We start from the raw sequence: 20,999 nt of genomic DNA, 5'->3' as shown, positions 1-20,999 counted from the left end.
AAGAGTATATTTAGAAAGGAAAAGTGAAGCAAAAATGTCAGCTTCCTATTAAGGAGGGCAGACAACTGAACCATAAGGATAGAAGAGGGTAGAAAGGAGGATTCACAGATGTTTCAAGAGGCAGCTTTGGCAAGCGATCAAAAGAAAGTGACCATTGGATAGGGATAGGAAGGCAACAGTTGACAATTCTTTTCAACAAAGTTACTTCAGCAGCGAGTGGATTTACCGAAGTTCTAAGCAGAGATGCAGTGCATGTTAGTGACCAATAGCAACCTTATACATCGCAGCACATTTGTGAACATTTATTGCCTTTATGACTGCTTCCTAAACAAGAGTTATAGCATACCTTCAGTGACTCAGGTCAGAATCAGTCCATCATCTTGGTAAGTTTCACCCACTGTTTCTAAGGGAACAGGTACTGCAGGGACAGCACAAGGTTCCAAACAGTATCAAATATGTAAATTGCAATATTTACAGACTTCCTTCGATTTGAATTATTTAATTTAAAGGGTGTACCTGACATTGAATACCTAGAGGGTTAAGTGTGCTAAACACTGAGTACCTAGAATTAGAGAGTGTACTGCTGCTCCTGCATGGTCTGGGAACATACAGACTAGGAAATCCAAGGTACGATTCCCGGTCTGGCAGCATTTGTCACAATTCATTTGTCCTCAACACTGCTGGGCTAGAAAAGGAAGATATCAGCCAGGGTTTCCATTCCTGATCACTATTCATTGACGCCTAATGGAAATCACGCATGTGCGAACATCAGATGAGGACACGATTAGGCTCCATCAAATTGGCTGCCAACAATCACCTTTAAGGCTCATATCCAAAGAATGGCCATGTGAGTAAAATCCTGCTGGGCCATGGGTGTCGATGGAACCACACAAATTGCAAAGAGTCATTGTCTTCAGAAGTGGAGAAAATTGAAAAAGAAAGAAAGACGGGATACTGAGTACTCAGAGGGTTAAGAGTTAGGATATGGACTGAACACTTTTGATTTAGGCTTACAAGATGGACTGCACATTCAGGACTGAGGGTTACGATATAGACTGAACGCTCACAATTCAACTGGCTACAAAAAGTACGGTACACTCGTGGCTCAGAGAATTAGGGATGTCTAAGAAGAATTACTGTAGTGACTCTTATTCTATATTTTGCAGTGAAACCTAAGAAACCTAGGAAAAAGATTCCGGAGGAGATAGACCCAGATGAATATTTGCCACCACTAGGAAAAAGTGAGTAAAATTCTTTTGAGGCTGTTGAATTATGCTGGATTTATTGTTTCTATTTGATTGTTAACATTTCTCCCCACATCGGCTGATTGCCGGTTCACATTGTCTTCTATTCAGTTCAGTGGTACAGGCTGACGACTGCTCTATCATTGTCTAACAGGAGGCATGACCTTTACAGCCCACTGAATAGTTTGAGTGTCTCTTACACCTCTCGAAGGTGGAACACCTCATTTCCAAGAGGAATTTAGGAACAAAAAAGAGCCCTGGGAACGCTGGGAATGTTTTTGGGATTTGAACACTCAGCCATTTGAGTTATAGGGCAGGAAAATCTTCTAGTCTAGTGAACTCTGACATAATACCTGTGGCCCTCTCCCCTGCCCCCATACGGCTAGGTACATGTTGTTCATAGTTCATCAGGTTTTGGCATTGGTTTAAGATGAGCTGAAGTGGGCTGCAGGTCATGGAGCAAATGAATTGATTCCAGATGTTGGTGACAGCATGCAATATTAGCTGATGTTGTGCCTTTCTTTGGGATTAGCAAACAATGTTTCTGGAGTTGCTCAAAGATGCTCATGGGTGGTTGTGATACAGTGAGTTTCTGTGGTTCCTTTGTCATCAGCTTTCTACCAAGTGAGTAGTCCAGCACTAATACTGTGCAATAATTTTTTTTTTTTATTCGTTCATGGGATGTGGGCGTCGCTGGCGAGGCCGGCATTTATTGCCCATCCTTAATTGCCCTTGAGAAGGTGGTGGTGAGCCGCCTTCTTGAACCACTGCAGTCCATGTGGTGAAGGTTCTCCCACAGTGCTGTTAGGAAGGGAGTTCCAGGATTTTGACCCAGCGACGATGAAGGAACGGCGATATATTTCCAAGTCAGGATGGTGTGTGACTTGAAGGCGAACATGCAGGTGGTGTTGTTCCCATGTGCCTGCTGCCCTTGTCCTTCTAGGTGGTAGAGGTCACGGGTTTGGGAGGTGCTGTCGAAGCAGTCTTGGCGAGTTGCTGCAGTGCATCCTGTGGATGGTACACACTACAGCCACTGTGCGCCGGTGGTGAAGGGAGTGAATGTTTAGGGTGGTGGATGGGGTGCCAATCAAGCGGGCTGCTTTGTCCTGGATGGTGTCAAGCTTCTTGAGTGTTGTTGGAGCTGCACTCATCCAAGCAAATGGAGAGTATTCCATCACACTCCTGACTTGTGCCTTGTGGATGGTGGAAAGGCTTTGGGCAGTCAGGAGGTGAGTCACTCGCTGCAAGATACCCAACCTCTGACCTGCTCTTGTAGCCACAGTATTTATATGACTGGTCCAGTTAAGTTTCTGGTCAATGGTGATCCCCAGGACGTTGATGGTGGGGGATTCAGCGATGGTAATGCCGTTGAATGTCAAGGGGAGGTGGTTTGACTCTCTCTTGTTGGAGATGGTCATTGCCTGGCACTTGTCTGGCACGAATGTTACTTGCCACTTATGAGCCCAAGCCTGGATGTTGTCCAAGTCTTGCCGCATGCGGGCTCAGACTGCTTCATTATTTGAGGGGTTGCGAATGGGACTGAACACTGTGCAATCATGAGCGAACATCCCCATTTCTGACCTTATGATGGAGGGAAGGTCATTGATGAAGCAGCTGAAGATGATTGAGCCAAGGACACTGCCCTGAGGAACTCCTGCAGCAATGTCCTGAGGCTGAGATAATTGGCCTCCAACAACCACTACCATCTTCCTTTGTGCTAGGTATGACTCCAGCCACTGGAGAGTTTTCCCCCTGATTCCCACTGAATTCAATTTGGGCTCCTTGGTGCCACACTCGGTCAAATGCTGCCTTGATGTCAAGGACAGTCACTCTCAACTCACCTCTGGAATTCAGCTGTTTTGTCCATGTTTGGACCAAGGCTGTCATGAGGTCTGGAGCCGAGTGGTCCTGGCGGAACCCAAACTGAGCATCGGTGAGCAGGTTATTGGTGAGTAAGTGCCGCTTGATGGCACCTTCCATCACTTTGCTGATGATTGAGAGTAGACTGATGGGGCGGTAATTGGCCGGATTGGATTTGTCCTGCTTTTTGTGGACGGGACATACCTGGGCAATTTTCCACATTGTCGGGTAGATGCCAGTGTTGTAGCTGTACTGAAACAGCTTGGCTAGAGGTGCAGATAGTTCTGGAGCACAAGTCTTCAGCACTACAGCTGGGATGTTGTCAGGGCCCATAGCCTTTGCTGTATCCAGTTCACTCAGTCGTTTCTTGATATCACGTGGAGTGAATCGAATTGGCTGAAGACTGGCTTCTGTGATGGTGGGGATATCGGGAGGAGGCCGAGATGGATCATCCACTCGACACTTCTGGCTGAAGATGGTTGCAAACGCTTCAGCCTTGTCTTTTGCACTCACGTGCTGGACTCTGCCATCATTGAGGATGGGGATGTTTGCAGAGCCTCCTCCTCCCATTAGTTGTTTAATTGTCCACCACCATTCACGACTGGATGTGGCAGGACTGCAGAGCTTTGATCTAATCTGTTGGTTGTGGAATCGCTTAGCTCTGTCTATAGCATGTTGCTTCTGCTGTTTAGCGTGCATGTAGTCCTGAGTTGTAGCTTCACCAGGTTGGCACCTCATTTTTAGGTACGCCTGGTGCTGCTCCTGGCATGCTCTTCTACACTCCTCATTGAACCAGGGCTGATCCCGACTTGTTGGTAATGGTAGAGTGAGGAATATACTGGGCCATGAGGTTACAGATTGTGCTGGAATACAATTCTGCTGCTACTGATGGCCCACAGCTCCTCATGGATGCCCAATTTTGAGCTGCTAGATCTGTTCTGAATCTATCCCATTTAGCATGGTGGTAGTGCCACACAACACGTTGAATGGTGTCCTCAGTGCGAGGACGGGACTTCGTCTCCACGAGGACTGTGCGGTGGTCACTCCTACCAATACTATGATGGACAGATGCATTTGCGACAGGTAGATTGGTGAGGACGAGGTCAAGTAAGTTTTGCCCTCGTGTTGGTTCGCTCACCACCTGCCGCAGGCCCAGTCTAGCAGCTATGTCCTTCAGGACTCGGCCAACAGTGGTGCTACCGAGCCACTCTTGGTGATGGATATTGAAGTCCCCCACCCAGAGTACATTCTGTGCCCTTGCTACCCTCAGTTCTTCCTCCAAGTGGTGTTCAACATGGAGGAGGACTGATTCATCAGCTGAAGGAGGGCGGTAGGTGGTAATCAGCAGGAGGTTTCCTTGCCCATGTTTGACCTGATGCCATGAGATTTCATGGGGTCTGGAGTCAATGTTGAGGACTCCCTTCTGCCTGTATATCACTGTACCGCCACCTCTGGTGGGTCTGTCCTGCCGGTGGGACAGAAAATACCCAGGGATGGTGATGGAAGAGTCTGGGATGTTGGCTGAAAGGTAGAATTTTGTGAGTATGGCTATGTCAGGCTGTTGCTTGACTAGTCTGTGGGACAGCTCTCCCAATTTTGGCACAAGTCCCCCCAGATGTTAGTGAGGAGGACTTTGCAAGGTCGACTTGGCTTGGTTTGCCTTTGTCGTGTCCGGTGCCTCGTGGTCCGTCCAGTTTTATTCTTATTATGACTTTTTTTTAAGCGAGATTTTACAACAGAGTGGCTTGCAAGGCCATTTCAGAGGGCAATGAAGAATCAACCACATTGCTGTGGGTCTGGAGTTACAAAGAGGCCAGACCGTGTCGGGACGGCAGGTTTCTTTCCCTAAAGGGCATTAGTGAACCAGATGGGTTTTTACAACAATCTGGTAGTTTCATGACCACCATTACTGATACTAGTATTTTAATTTCAGATTTTATTTAATTAATTGAATTTAAATTCCCCAGCTGCCATGGCAGGATTTGAACTCATGACTCTGGATTACTAGTCCAGTAACTTAACCACTATGCTACCATACCCTGATCGTCAGAGCATCCTTTTATTATGTGAAAAATACCAGTATACTTGGCTATGTGGTGGTGCATTGTATGGAATGGCAAGACACTGCATCACAAATCTTGCCGATCTTCTACCTCAACGCCATTTTCCTGCACTATCTCCATATCCCTTGATGCGTTTAATATCTAGAAATCTATCAATCTCTGTTTTGAATGTACTTAATGACTGAGCCTCCACAGCCCTCTGGGGTAGAGAATTCCAAAGATTCATCACCCTCTGAGAAAAGAACTTTCTCCTCATCTCTGTCCTAAATGGCCTACCCCTTATTCTGAGACTGTGACCCTTGGTTCCAGACTCCCCCAGTCAGGGGAAACACAGGGAGGGAAAGAAAACTGAAGGGAACATTCAGACATGACACTAATAAAATAATAATAATAATACTTCCATTTATATAGCACCTTACCAGATCAAAATGTCTCAAAACATTTCACACAATGAATTACTTTAAATGTTCTGACTGTGTGGGTTATTTAAGCAAACTGGGTAGCTGCACGGAGTCAGCAACGTTCCACAAATAGCAAAGAGATGGATCAGCAGTCAATCTGTGTTTTTGATAAGTTGCTTGAAAGAGAAATGTTGACCATGGCACCTGGTGAAATCCCTGCCCTTCCCATAGTGTCATGGGCCCTTTAACATACATCTGAATAAATCGGAATTGGCAGGCAGAATTTCGGTTTGATGTCTCATCTGTAGGATGGCACCTCCCGATAGTGCAACACTCTCTGAGTACTGGACTAAAGAGTCAGCCTAGATTATGAGCGAAAACCCTCAAAAGGGGCCCAAGCCCGCAACCTTCTGACCCAAAGTCAAGAGTTCTACCAACCAAGCCAAGCTCGTACTGGACAATCAATATAGAATACAGAACGGAACCAAGTGACTCTGGAGAGCAATGCTCATTAATAATCAAAGTTTGACATCGCACTGAGCACCACATTTTCAAATTAAAATCCTCCATTGAATTTCATAAATAAACTATGATACTTCCAATGGACTTAGAAAGAAAAATAATGGCATAGTGATGCACCCAGGGTCTGGTACTGGGTGAATAAATCAGTGTTGATCAGCTGCATTGGTTCTGCTGTTTGAGAAGAGCTTTTGTTAAAATGAAATTAATTACTCATACTTTATCTAATGTCACACGACAATGAAAAAATCCAAGTTGAATTTTCTAAAACACATTGCTGAGTAAAAGACCCAGGGACAAGGACACATTTTTAAGAAAAGCGCCTGACCTGCTTTAATATTCCTTGTTGGTTGGATTCTGACCTGCTTTAAGCAAGGAAGAATGTCTGCATTACCTAAAAGGAGTTCCAATCCTCTTTCACTCTTACTACAACACCCACTGCATGAAACAAAGGGGGACAAAGTGTGGGACTGCAAGTTGTGTTTTTTCATCCCATGAATGTAGCCATCCACTTTGTGGTACAGAGACATTTCAAGGGATGAATGGTCCAAAGTATTCATGTCCATGAAATCTCTGTAAACTGCTCAACCCAAATGGAAGAGAATATACATACGTGTGTGATTTATAGCGCCGTCTCACAGCTAAACACATATTATAAAATTCTAGGTATGTACACTGGTTACGAGGTACTGTACCTCAAGATCGGGTGAGGTTTGTAAGAAGCAGACAATGGTCCAACACAGTTGAGAAAGCAAACTCATTTGTCATCACTTATTAAGTATTCATCATTGGCCTTATGAATGAACGAAAGAAAGAAAGAAAGACTTGCATTTATATAGCACCTTTCACAGCCTCAGAAAATCCCAAAGCGCTTTACAGCCAATGAATCACCTATGAAATCTCGTCACTGTTGTAATGTCGGAAATGAGGCAGCCGATTTGTGCAGAGCAAGGTCCCACAAACAGCAATGAGATAATGGCCAGATAATCTATTTTAGGTGTTGGTTGAGGCATAACTGTTGGCCAGGACACCAGGGGAATTCACCTGTTCTTCTCCAAATAGTGCCATGGGATCTTTTACGACCACCTGAGAGGGCAGACGGGGCCTCGGTTTAACGTCCCATCCGAAAGACGACACCTCCGACAACGCAGCACACCCTCAGTACTGCACTAATGTGCCAGCCTGGAAGATGTGTTCAAGTCTCTTAAACAGTGTTCGACAGGATTGAGTGGAGTGAAATCAGAAAGCAATTTTTCATGCAAAGGGTAGTGGAACTCTCTTCCCCAAAAGGCTGTGGATGCTGGGCCAATGGAAATTTTCAAGATCGATAGATTTTTGTTTGGTAAGGGGTATCAAGAGATATGGAAGTGAAGCAGGTAAATGGAGTTGAGGTACAGATTAGACATGATCTAACTGAATGGCGCAACAGACTCGAGGGTCTTAATGACCTACTCCTGTTCCTACGTTCCTATTCCATCTTCGCAAGAGGGGTTGGGTTTGAACTGAGCTTGTTCCACTGTACTTTCACAACAACTGGCATTTATATAGAATCTTTACTGCAGAAAAATGTTTCACAAAGGCACGAGGAGGAAAATCACGGCATAACACCAAATCTGACCATTACTCAACTTTATCTGTTCAAGCTCATACTTCTCAATTCTTTGCGATGTCTGATTGTTTTCAGAGAGTTGTGGTTAAAAGTTGTCCCTCTGATACATATTCTTCAGGATTGCCTGGGTACTGAACTATGCCATTCTAGAGCAAAGTGACAAGCAGATTTCTTGGGTAGCTGGAGCTCAGACCCACTGGTCTGATTTCTGAGGGCTTCCAGCCAGATTGTGTGTCACTGCATCCATGTAGATGATGATTCTTGGAGCCGTCTCAACAGGAAAAAAAGGCTTGTAACTTGGACCAGAAAATTGATGACCTTCCCTACCCGGCTCACATTGGCAAAATGCAAAGTTGGCCAATGCAATCTACTTCCCTTAATTCAAAGTTGCTTCATTTAAACTGTTTTTGATAATTTGAATATTTTTTGAGGAAAAAAGCAACTTTGAATAAACAGGAGCAGACTGCATTAATCTGGAAAGACTGGCCTTTAACACCATAGATATGCATCTGTATGCAGAAATACTGGCAGATAAGGAACAATATTTAGGTGCAACAGAGAGTGGGGGGAGACCAATATCAGGTTATTTTGAAGTTGCAACTTTAATGGTGAGGGTTAGAACATGGCAAAGGATGAGTGCAAAGTAAAACTTTAAACCCGTGGGGGAGGGGGAATTCTCCTGGCTGTGTAGTCTATGACAAAGTCTACTCCATTATGTCTGTTGCTATTGGTTACACTGTAGAGAATATCAGCAAAGCATTATTTGAAACAGGGAGTTATCCTTCAACTAACTATTTAGGAGAGAAAAGTTGGATTCGAGGCAGAACTTCTCACTCTCCGTCTCTTCAGACATTAGAAATTTTACAGAATGTGATAGAAGCCATCGACAGCCTTCATTACAAGTGTAAACAATTTTACAACACCAAGTTATAGTCCAGCAATTTTATTTTAAATTCACAAGCTTTCGGAGATTCTCTCCTTCCTCAGGTAAATGTTCAGGATCTCCTTGAAGCCTACGCATTTATACATATTGAATAATACATGGTGTTTACAGACTGCCCCTGCAACTGCCCGTTGCCAAGGCAATCACCGTGTTCAGACAGAGAGGTGTCATCTGCAGAACCCCCGAATACACATTCAACAAAAAAACAAACAGGGAAAAAAAAACAGAGAAAAAAAAACACAGAGAGAGGCAGAAACATCCGGAAGGCAGAGAGAGCCAGCAAATGACCCATTATATTAAAAACAGATAACATTTGTTCGCTGGTGGGGTAACGTGTAGCGTGACATGAACCCAAGATCCCGGTTGAGGCCGTCCTCATGGGTGCGGAACTTGGCTATCAATTTCTGCTCGACGATTTTGCGTTGTCGTGTGTCTCGAAGGCCGCCTTGGAGTACGCTTACCCGAAGGTCGGTGGATGAATGTCCATGACTGCTGAAGTGTTCCCCGACTGGGAGGGAACCCTCCTGTTTGGCGATTGTTGCGCGGTGTCCGTTCATCCGTTGTCGCAGCGTCTGCATGGTCTCGCCAATGTACCATGCTCTGGGGCATCCTTTCCTGCAACGTATACTACCTCATACGTTGCAGGAAAGGATGCCCCAGAGCATGGTACATTGGCGAGACCATGCAGACGCTGCGACAACGGATGAACGGACACCGCGCAACAATCGCCAAACAGGAGGGTTCCCTCCCAGTCGGGGAACACTTCAGCAGTCATGGACATTCATCCACCGACCTTCGGGTAAGCGTACTCCAAGGCGGCCTTCGAGACACACGACAACGCAAAATCGTCGAGCAGAAATTGATAGCCAAGTTCCGCACCCATGAGGACGGCCTCAACCGGGATCTTGGGTTCATGTCACGCTACACGTTACCCCACCAGCGAACAAATGTTATCTGTTTTTAATATAATGGGTCATTTGCTGGCTCTCTCTGCCTTCCGGATGTTTCTGCCTCTCTCTGTGTTTTTTTTTCTCTGTTTTTTTTTCCCTGTTTGTTTTTTTGTTGAATGTGTATTCGGGGGTTCTGCAGATGACACCTCTCTGTCTGAACACGGTGATTGCCTTGGCAACGGGCAGTTGCAGGGGCAGTCTGTAAACACCATGTATTATTCAATATGTATAAATGCGTAGGCTTCAAGGAGATCCTGAACATTTACCTGAGGAAGGAGAGAATCTCCGAAAGCTTGTGAATTTAAAATAAAATTGCTGGACTATAACTTGGTGTTGTAAAATTGTTTACAATTGTCAACCCCAGTCCATCACCGGCATCTCCACATCTTCATTACAAGTATCAGCTAATAAAGTAGTGCAGACACTGGCAGATTTTTACATTCAATTTGTTGCTGTTTCAACTTCTCCAAAAGAAAAATCTACCATGGAGTCACAGTGTCTCCAAGCAAAGTCTCAAGGCCCAGATCTGTACATCCTTTCTTCAAAGACAGCCATTTATGTGGTGTTTAAAGCAGCAGCCTAAATTTGTACAGTTCTTACATAACATGACTTGTGTTCTCTTAGGGATTGTATGTTTATGACGACCTCTGCCAGCTCTGATCTGCTTTCGTTCATATACACCATTATGACATTAACCTCACCCAAAGTCAATATTTATTGAGGTTTTGGAGGCTGTCGTGTTGTTGCTGGCATTAATGCCCACTTCTACACTGATCTGCCATGGCACCAGCTCCAAACCAGTGTCAGAGCAGATGTAATACAGTACAGATGTGACCACAGGAAGTGCATGCATGTATTAGCAGGGATTTTAACTCTTCCACTGCTACAGACTGTCTTGCTGTGGCAGGCTTGTCCCAGACTTCCCTTCAGCTGGCCTGGTAGCTTCTGGATGTTGACTCAGGGATCTGGTGGTTCTAGCAATGGAAAAATGAAATTCGAACCATATGCATTGTAGAATAACTTAAAAATGTTGACTACAATCACAATGTCACTGAAAAACTGAAAACCTGCTGCACTTTGGATTTTGTTGTCTGTAAGACTACAGTCCTAATAGCATGAACCATTTCAGGGCTTTAAATTTTATGTAGCTGGACATTATCCCCTTCCTACAATTATATTTCTTTTGTTTCAGTACAAGTAAGATGCATAACAATGTGTGGTTACATGTACACATATAACATATTTCTGCCCACTTTAAAGCATCACCAGATTTCGCAATCTCAAATGAAACAATGGCCTCTGCTTGGCACAAAATACAATGTGCTGTAAATCTATTATTTACAACATCTGCATTTGGCTATTTAATGAATGTAATCAGAATTTAAAAAAACATTAACAAATGAGGTCAAAGTAAATGCCCACACTGATATCAGTACCAGCAATCAGAATAGCTGCAGCTAAACTGGCCGGAGGGGTGCGATATAAATAATACAAAGCACCGTCATGGTTGTGAGACTCTGTCCAAGGATAACTAGAACCAAGCACCTATAAAAGACACATCATACCCTCAATCCAGCTTGCTATTGACACTCAGAATCGGCTCCCAAATGGAACTGAAATGCTTGAATTATCAGGCCCCTGAATCACCGAATGGCAACCTACTCAGAAAGTTACCTGGCCATCTGAATAGCAGTATGGTGCTCTATTGCTACAGTTATTGCTGCAGAGCAGGTAACCCGGAAGGCAAACGGAATATTGGCCTTTATTTCTAGGAGGATGGAGTAGAAAAGCAGGGAAGTCATGCTGCAAATGTACAGGGTGCTGGCGAGACCACACCGGGAGAACTGCGTACAGTTCTGGTGCCCTAATTTAAGGAAGGACATACTTGCATTGGAGGCAGTTCAGAGAAGGTTCACTAGGTTGATTCCGGGTATGGAACGGTTGTCTTATGAGGAAAGATTGAACAGGTTGGGTCCATGCTCATTGGAGTTTAGAAGAATGAGAGGAGATCTTATTGAAACATACAAGATTCTGAGGGGACTCGATAGGGTCGATGCTGAGAGGATGTTACCCTTCATGGGGGAATCTAAACCTAGGGGGCATAGTCTCAGAATAAGGGGTCGCCCGTTTAAGACGGAAATGAGGAGGAATTTCTTCTCCCAGAGGGTCGTGAATCTTTGGAATTCTTTACTCCAGAAAGCTGTGGAGGCTGAGTTATTGAATACATTCAAGGCTGAGTTCGACAAATTTTTGATCAGCAAGAGAGTCAAAGGATATGGGGAAAGGGCGGGAAAGTGGAGTTGTGGTAAAAATCAGATCAGCCATGATCTCATTAAATGGCGGAGCAGGCTCGAGGGGCCGAATGGCCTACTCCTGCTCCTATCTCTTATGCTCTTATTATTGCTCCTGAATAGCAGTACAGTGTTCTATTGCTACAGTTATTGCTCCTGAATAGCAGAACATTTCCCTATTGCTAGTTATTGTTCCTGAATAGCAGTACAGTTCTCTATTGCTGCAGTTATTTCCCCTGAACAGCAGTCTACTGCTCTATTGCTACATTTATTGCCCCTAAATAGCAGTCTACTGCTCTATTGCTGTAGTTATTGTTCCTGAATATCACTCCCACTCTCGCACCACAGTTGGTTCCAGTTTCCTGTTTTTAACATTTGTATTTTATTGGACTGTTTTTCTCTTGATTAGTTGGCCAAGAATTTAGGTTATGTTGGTAATGTTTTCAAGATCGGTAGATTTGGCACTCTGGAGGCGACATTGCATTCATTAGTTACAGAAAGAATTTAAAATGCATTTTTTAATTCTGTTTAATCTGTATAATATGTTTAATGCTAAGTTTAGATTTAACATGAGAAAACAATTTGTTAAAGTAAACCACTCACAGACTTTGCTTGGCTCTGATGACTTACATTAAATTATTTTTACATAAATATTAAACTGTTCCCTAAATGCTTTACTCATATCAATTTTGATCTCAAGTCTTCCTTCTAAAAGTTATTCACATGCATGTCCTGGACTACCCTGACAGAACATGCATGGTGGGCAGTACATTGCCCTGACAGAGCATGATGGGTGGGCATTACACTGCCGTGACAGAGCCTGCATGAGTTGGCACTAGACTGCCCTGACAGAGCATGTGTATGCAGTTGCTAGACGGCTCTGACTGAGCATGTGTATCCAGGCATTGAACTACCCTGATGGTGTTTGTGCATGCAAGTATTAATGTGCCCAGACATAGTTTTGACGTGCATCTGCTATGCTGCCTTGAGACGACAACAGCATATACATGTGCAAGCATTGAATTATGTGCCCATCCCCAAGCAGCAAGAGTTTTTCACTGAAAGTCATATCTTGAATGTAACTAAAATGGTTTGTGGAATGGTTGGGGTACCAGAGATTTCTGTAACGACCATAATAAAGATTTAATTTGGGAATGTTTTATAACCCTTCTAATGTCTCGACTGATCAACAGGAGACTAATTGAGTGAAACCACAATGTTTTGCAATCTTTCAAAAGGGCCACTTCTGTGTTCAGACATCACCAAGCAGAGACTTCTGTCACCAGAAAATCTCATCTATGAATAGTATGTAGCCCTATTAAAATCCAATTCTCCCATCTTTAATTCATTAATTGCCTCCATATCTCATTTTTAGAATGCCCTCCCCTTGGTCTCGAGTCCCATGGAATTGCTGACGATCAAATCATGTCATCTTCCTTTCTTCGACATGGACTTGGCGCTCACCGTATTCGACTTAACATACAGGTGAGTGGGCTCTAGTTTAGATCACAAATCCACTTTATCACACAATCACAATTCTTTTGTTTTGTCATTAAAATTGTTTTTTTTTCTTTATTTTCTTACATAGACTAACACCACAGTACAATTTAGAAAATATACAAAAAACAAAGTAGCTACAGAAAAGCATCATGTATCCCTAAACCTGACAGCATATCCAGGCATTGCTAATCATCACAGCATCAACCTTTCTGACAAACCCACCCATGAGCCCAGCAAATGTAATCAAATTGGTATTACGTATGTTAATGGAGTAACGGGCAGGATCACAGAACTAGACACCAGTCAGACCGCATTCAAGTAACAGCCTCAATGTTGCTATAAAGGCTTTCACACTGCATTGTGCCTGAGGGCACTCACAGGGACCTTGGACACAAAGATAGACAACTTCCCCATCCATGGTGGAAAGGATCACAGCAGCGTATTCAGTGCTAGATTAGCAATCATGCGAAGTGCCAGGGCCAACTCTCATCTGGAAGACTCGAAGTAGAAGAATCCTTAATGCAATTGTCCAGTACAATCTGTGCATTATCTTCTAGCCTATCAGTTTCACAAGTGCTGACATTATTGTTTCACAATTATTGGGAACAAAATTGGACGTGGGTGGAACGCAAAACAGGCGGAGTCGCATCGGCCGCCCATATTACGCCCCATTCGATCTTCTGTCCCATTGACTCCAATAGAAACTGAATATCAGACGGGGCCTACAACAGGCGGCCGATACCATACCGCCCGTATAACGCCGCACTCAATATTCAGTCCCATTGACTCCAATAGGGTCGAATATCAGGCGGGGCCTGTAACGGGCTGCCGCTTCACACTTCTGCCCAAAATGCATTCCTACCCCATTTTGTCTTGTTTTGTGTTGTATAAACTGGAAAAAGATTGCACTGTTTCTCTGGAGATGTGCCCGACGTTACATCTCCCAACGTCACTCTTTAACGTTCTATCAACTGCTGTTGTGTTTTGTATTACCTCCATTTATTCTCAGCCTGGGACAGTGACAGCAGTGCTGCCTGGGAGTGATAAATCCCAGATAGAAAGTTGTTTACAGAGAGGGACTGGAATGTTATTTTTTTCCCTTGTGAGGGCAAATGACGACATCGTCAACACATTGGATCAGCGGGCCTCCCACCAACTGCTGATTTATTTATTTGTACTCTAGAGAGCAGTATCTTTGGCGCCCTGGCACAGTTTTAATCCAGAACATTCTTGGATATTTCCAGTAATCACGCTGGTGTAGACAGAGCGCAGTCAATTATCTCTACTTAATACTTCAGGCACACTGTACTAAAGTGGCTCTACAGTAGAGTTTATGAGAAGGCCAAGAGCCAGGGAACAACCTGCTCCAAAAGCTGAGCTCATTGTTTGCCACGTGTTGCACCAGACACTGTATCTGTTGCAGCATGAACCTTTTCAAAATGTTTTTATTAGTTTGGAACTAAATATAAAGTTTTTTGCAGCAGCAGGCTCAATGGCCCCAATATTTACAGCGAGGGAGGGAGGGAGGAGGGGGAGGGAGTGGCGGGGTGGGGGGAATGTCAGCAGCCGAGAAACCCGAAAACGCGGGTAACTCGAATTAAACAGGGAGATCGGAAAAGTCGGGGGTGGGAGATCAGAAAGGTTGAGGAGAGATTGGAAAGGTCGGGGGTGAGAGATCAGAAAGGCCGTGGGGAGATCAGATTGCGGGAGTCAGCCGATGGCAGGGTGGGAAGCAGGTTTGCTTGCGGGGGCCGGGGGGAATCACTCCTGCTCCTCCTGGCCCACAAGCACTGGTGGAAAAGCACTTACATGCTGATCCAGCCGTTCTCACCTCCCTCCAGCTGCCGAATTTCCTGAGCCCTGGGAAACAGGCGTTAAATCTAAAAGCCTGCTAAAATTAAAGGCACGCAGCTTCATTAGAATATTTAAATTATGGACCTGCCTCTGGAGAGCAAGTTAGTCGCCCGTCCATCCAACCCACCGCCGTTACAACCAGAAGTGGGTGCATTGGAGGCAGGTTGGAGGTCAGGATTCCAATTTTTAACATTTTAACCCCCCCCCACCGCCCATCCCGAAGGTTTAAAACTCCCCCCAATGTCACCAAGGTGTCATAGCAGTGTCTGTAAAGTCTGAACACTGGTAAATTCTCTTAAAAGACAATTTACCAGATAACAAAGATAACTTAATGGGAATTAATGAGAGAAAATGGCAGCAACACTAGAGGAGAGACTTACTTCCATGGGTGCATGGCAGGCCTGCATGGCCAAAGAGTGTCGGGGGATGGCCTAAATCACAATACTTCTTCTTCATTGAACCTCCACAAACACATGACTTAAGGCAAAATAGTACAGTAACAGGGCTGGGAATTCTTAAGGCTTTCATTTTAAAGCCAGTTTGGTGCACTCTACACCAAAGCACTTGTCATAGAATCATGGAAAGGTTACAGCACAGAAGGAGGCCATTCAGCCCATCGAGTCCGCGCCGGCTCTATGCAAGAGCAAGTGAGTTGTCAAAAAAAACATGTATATTACTCTATGTAGATATCTTAAATATAACTTCAACATTCATATTGGCCTATGATGTGGCGACAGCCATAGCAAAATGAGCTCGAATTTCTCCTACCATTTTCTGAGCAGCTAAGGAGTGACATAATGAAATACATTTGTCAACCCATATAACTAAATTGATGGGCTCCCCTAACATTTTGTTATCAAATGCAGTGTCTAGGGTTGGCAGATATTCTTTGTTGTATCTGCATAGATTGCTAAGGATAAGAATATAAATAAAGGGATGGAATCCATTGAGGGGATTTCACGGGATAATGAAATTCACTTACAACTTTAGGCAGCAATTCTGGATTTCATTTGATGATTTATCCATCTATGTAACAAACTAAGTAAGCTGGGTCTGCCACCAGAGTGTGAAGCTTAGTAATCCTGTGGGCCAAAACTGACATAAGCAGAGTATCAGTACTAAAATTCAGAAATCTTAGATCATAAAACTATTGGTTCAAATACACGTAACAATCTCTCACAGAAAAATATTTTTATTCCAGACATGTTGTTTGTTCTTCAACAAGCCTGACTCTCCATATGTATCTGGACAAAACTGGGTGTTCATCAACTGAACTGCCCATCAGCTCCTTCACTGTAATACTCTCTGTGCACCATACAACCTCATTGCAATACACTGTAACATACCCACACCCTACTTTAACATTCTGATGCAACTCACACTCCTTACAATATTACCATCCAGTTTCATTCATTACAACACACTCTGATGTTTTTCTGTTTTATTTCAGATTTCCAGCATCCGCAGTATTTTGCTTTTCATAACACCTTCTGATACATGCAACTCCCCAGTATAACATGCTCTGATACATGCAGCTCCCCAGTATAACATGCTCTGATACATGCAGCTCCCCAGTATAACATGCTCTGATACATGCAACTCCCCAGTTTAACATGCTCTGATACATGCAACTCCCCAGTATATTTTATTCATTCATGGGATGTGGGTGTCACTGGCAAGGCCAGCATTTATTGCCCATCCCTAATTGCCCTTGAGAAGGTGGTGGGGAGCCGCCTTCTTGAACCGTTGCAGTCTGTGTGGTGAAGGTACTCCTGCAGTGCTGTTAGGTAGGGAGTTCCAGGATTTTGACCCAGCGACGATGAAGGAACAGCGATATATTTCCAAGTCAGGGTGGTGTGTGACTTGGAGGGGAACATGCAGGTGGTGGTGTTCCGATGTGCCTGCTGCTCCGAGGTGGTAGAGGTCACGGGTTTGGAAGGTGCTGTCGAAGAAGCCTTGGTGAGTTGCTGCAGTGCTTCTTGTAGATGGTATACACTGCAACCACAGTGCACCAGTGGTGGAGGGAGTGAATGTATAGCTCTGATATGGTGGATGGGGTGCCAGTCAAGTGGGCTGCTTTGTCCTGGATGGTGTGGAGCTCCTTGAGTGTTGTTGGAGCTGCACTCATCCAGGCAAGTGGAGAGTATTCCATCTCACTCCTGACTTGTGCCTTGTAGATGTTGGAAAGGCTTTGGGGCGTCAGGAGGTGAGTCACTCGTCACAGAATACCCAGCCTCCGAACTGCTGTTGTAGCAACAGTATTTATGTGGTTGGTCCAGTTAAGTTTCTGGTCAATGGTGACCCCCAGGATGTTGATAGTGGGGAATTCAGCGATGGTAATGCCATTGATTGTCAAGGGGAAGTGGTTAAACTCTCTTTTGTTGGAGATAGTCATTGTCTGGCACGAATGTTACTTGCCACTTATCAGCCCAAGCCTGGATGTTGTCCAGGTCTTGCTGCATGCGGGCACGGACTGCTTCATTATCTGAGGGGTTGCGAATGGAACTGAACACTGTGCAATGATCAGCAAACATCCCCACTTCTGACCTTATGATGGAGGGAAGGTCATTGATGAAGCAGCTGAAGATGGTTGGGCCTAGGACACTGCCTTGAGGAACTCCTGTAGCAATGTCCCGGGGCTGAGATGATTGGCCTCCCAACAACCACTACCATCTTCCTTTGTGCTAGGTATGACTCCAGCCACTGGAGAGTTTTCCCCCTGATTCCCATTGACTTCAATTTTACTAGGGCTCCTTGATGCCACACTCGGTCAAATGCTGCCTTGATGTCAAGGGCAGTCACTTTCACCTCATCTCTTTTGTCCATGTTTGGACCAAGGCTGTAATGAGGTCTGGAGCCGAGTGGTCCTGGCGGAACCCGAACTGAGCATCGGTGAGCAGGTTATTGGTGAGTAAGTACCGCTTGATAGCAATGTCGATGACACCTTCCATCACTTTGCTGATGATTGAGAGTAGGCTGATGGGGCGGTAATTGGCCGGATTGGATTTATCCTGCTTTTTGCGGACAGGACATACCTGAGCAATTTTCCACTTTGTCGGGTAGATGCCAGTGTTGTAGCTGTACTGGAACAGCTTGGCTAGAGGCGCAGCTAGTTCTGGAGCACAAGTCTTCAGCTGGAACGTTGTCGGGGCCCATAGCTTTTGCTGTATCCAGTGCACTCAGCTGTTTTTGATATCACGTGGAGTGAATCGAATTGGCTGAAGACTGGCTTCTGTGATGGTGGAGATCGCGGGAGGAGGCCGAGATGGATCATCCACTCAGCCTTTCTGGCTGAAGATGGTTGCAAATGCTTCAGCCTTGTCTTTTGCGCTCAATGCCCAGTCTAACACCGTCTGATGCATCCACCTACCCAGTATAACACCCTCTGATACATGCAACTCACCAGTATATCACCCTGTGAGATATCCAACTCCCCAGTATAACATCCTCTGATACATCCACCACTCCAGAATAATACCCTTTGATACATTCACCACTCCAGTATAATACCCTCTGATACATCCACCTCTCCAGTATAACACCCTCTGATACATCCAACTGCCTAGTCTAACACCTTCTGATACATCCACCTACCAAGTATAACACCCTCTGATACATCCACCTCCCCAGTACAACACCCTCTGATACATCCACCTTCCCAGTATATCACCCTCTGATACATCCACCTCCCCAGTATAACACCCTCTGATACATCCACCTTCCCAGTATAACACCCTCTGATATATCCAACTCCCCAGTATAACACCCTCTGATACATCCATCTACCCTGTATAACACTCTCTGATCCATCCATCTACCCCGTCTCGCTCTGATATACTTAGTATGATTCAATATAACACAGTCTGAATTGTTCCACATCCTTGACTATAACAGTCTCTGTCAGATGGAAGAGTGATATGCTTGTGCTGGTTTTAGTACCAGTATGATAACTGTGCTTTGGAGAATGTCAGAGAACAATCTCAAAGTTTTTGTGTTGCCAATTATGGATCAGCTGGTTGTGGTCAGAGTTGTCAAGAGCAACGTGACATTTGGCAATAACATGCAATTTTAGGGGGCATTCTGCCTAATCCTTGAGAAAGTAATTTATCTTCACAAGAACAAATCCCACAAACATGTCCAACATCCTTTAATATCAGCAGACTGTTTATTCTTCCAGCCTCTGATGTCTAACATCATTCTGGCAAACTCACAGAATTCTGCAGCCCACATCTGTTGAAGATGAGTGAGAAGTTTGTATCTGATAAGCTAGTTCTGAACGTTTTGCTTTGCAATCTTCATATGTTGCACATGTATGGAACCATCAGTGTAGAAGTAAAAAAGGCAGAAAGGACACCCAGAATCTGAAATAACAGCAGGTCTGTCAGCATCTGAAAGATGAGGTAACTTTTCAGGTGAGACTGGAAGTTCTGAAGGGTCAAATCTGAAACGTTACCCTGTCTTTCTCTTTCAGATCAGTGTATGTGCATAGAAATACATGGAAGTTGCAACACGGAATCAGGCAACTTGGCCCAACGAGTCTGTGTTGGCATTTACCCTCCATGTGAGAAAATAGTCTCAATTACATTCACCCATCTTGCTCCCATATCCCTTCAACCCCTTTTCCTTCGTCTACCTATCCAATCTAATCTTGAATGTTGACATGGTTTCTCCCTCAACCACTCACCCTGTGTAAAGAGGTTTCTCCAACCCTCTGCTCTAAAACTTTGACATTTAATCTTGTTTCTATGGCCCCTCATTCTTGACCCTTCAACTACTGGAAACAGTCTGCCTCTATCTCCCTGTCCCATCCTTCAATAATTTTAAACACGTCTATCCGTGCCGTTCTAAATATAAAAGTCTTTCTTCATATTTGTATTTCCGATGAAATACAGAAAGCTATTACCCAACACAGTAATATTTATACAAGGAAAAGAGCAACTGAACATCTGGTCTGTGACTCTGTGTAGCATAACACTTTGTTTTTAAACATGCAGTATTGAAGCTTCCTCCAGAAAGTGCTACTTGCTGATAATGATTTCTGCACCTGTGAATCTTGTGGTGTTACTATGACCAAGGTTTCTCAGGGAAAATAAAACAAAGCAACTTAAAAGAGTGTATCTCCTTCATGTGTGGCACTGTCCTAAAATCCCACTCTTTTGAAGAGGGTGGCGAATACTGTTGTCAAACCAGATAGGATAGCCATTGGTCATGCTTATTACGATCAATATTGGAGACTAACAGAGGTAACAAAGAATGATTCTCTCAGCGTTGTTAGCCAAGCCCAATTGTATCCTCACTCAATATCCACACACGTGCATTTTCCAGTTAAAGGTCACTCGATAGCGAATAGGAACAGGAACGCTGGCTTATTTCCCCACACTAACCCAGAGGGCAATTATACCACCCCAACTGTTGCTTCAGCAAAGATCACCTAACCAATGAGGAACCAAACCTGGAACCTTCAGGTCGGTACACACTGCCTTTACCAACTGGAAATTGTAAACAATTTTACAACACCAAGTTATAGTCCAGCAATTTTATTTTAAATTCACAAGCTTTCGGAGGCTTCCCCCTTCGTCAGGTGAACGATGTGAAATGAAATCCTCGAAATGAAATCGCATTTATAATTCACAGAACAATGCTTGGTGAGTACAGACAGTTTTTTCAACTGCCCGTTGCCAAGGCAATCAGTGTGCAGACAGACAGGTGTTACCTGCCAGGTCTCACAGAATATACAAATCACCAAAAAAAAACAACAAACAAAA

At 44.3% G+C, this 20,999-nt stretch overlaps 1 protein-coding gene across 1 annotated transcript in view; it reads left to right on the top strand.

The window, feature by feature from the left end:
* The window catches only part of LOC137335767 (inactive carboxypeptidase-like protein X2), a 66,650-nt gene that overhangs the window by 26,031 nt on the left and 19,620 nt on the right, over nt 1-20,999 (top strand). Inside the window, exons 8-9 of the mRNA XM_068001119.1 lie at nt 1,167-1,241; nt 13,256-13,365. Of these exons, the coding sequence (XP_067857220.1) occupies nt 1,167-1,241; nt 13,256-13,365 (185 nt within the window). The remainder of the gene's footprint in view (nt 1-1,166; nt 1,242-13,255; nt 13,366-20,999) is intronic.

This window comes from Heptranchias perlo, chromosome 20 (genome assembly GCF_035084215.1).
Source record: "Heptranchias perlo isolate sHepPer1 chromosome 20, sHepPer1.hap1, whole genome shotgun sequence".
NCBI classification, from domain to species: domain Eukaryota; kingdom Metazoa; phylum Chordata; class Chondrichthyes; order Hexanchiformes; family Hexanchidae; genus Heptranchias; species Heptranchias perlo.
This window is presented reverse-complemented; position numbering and strand designations above follow the sequence as displayed.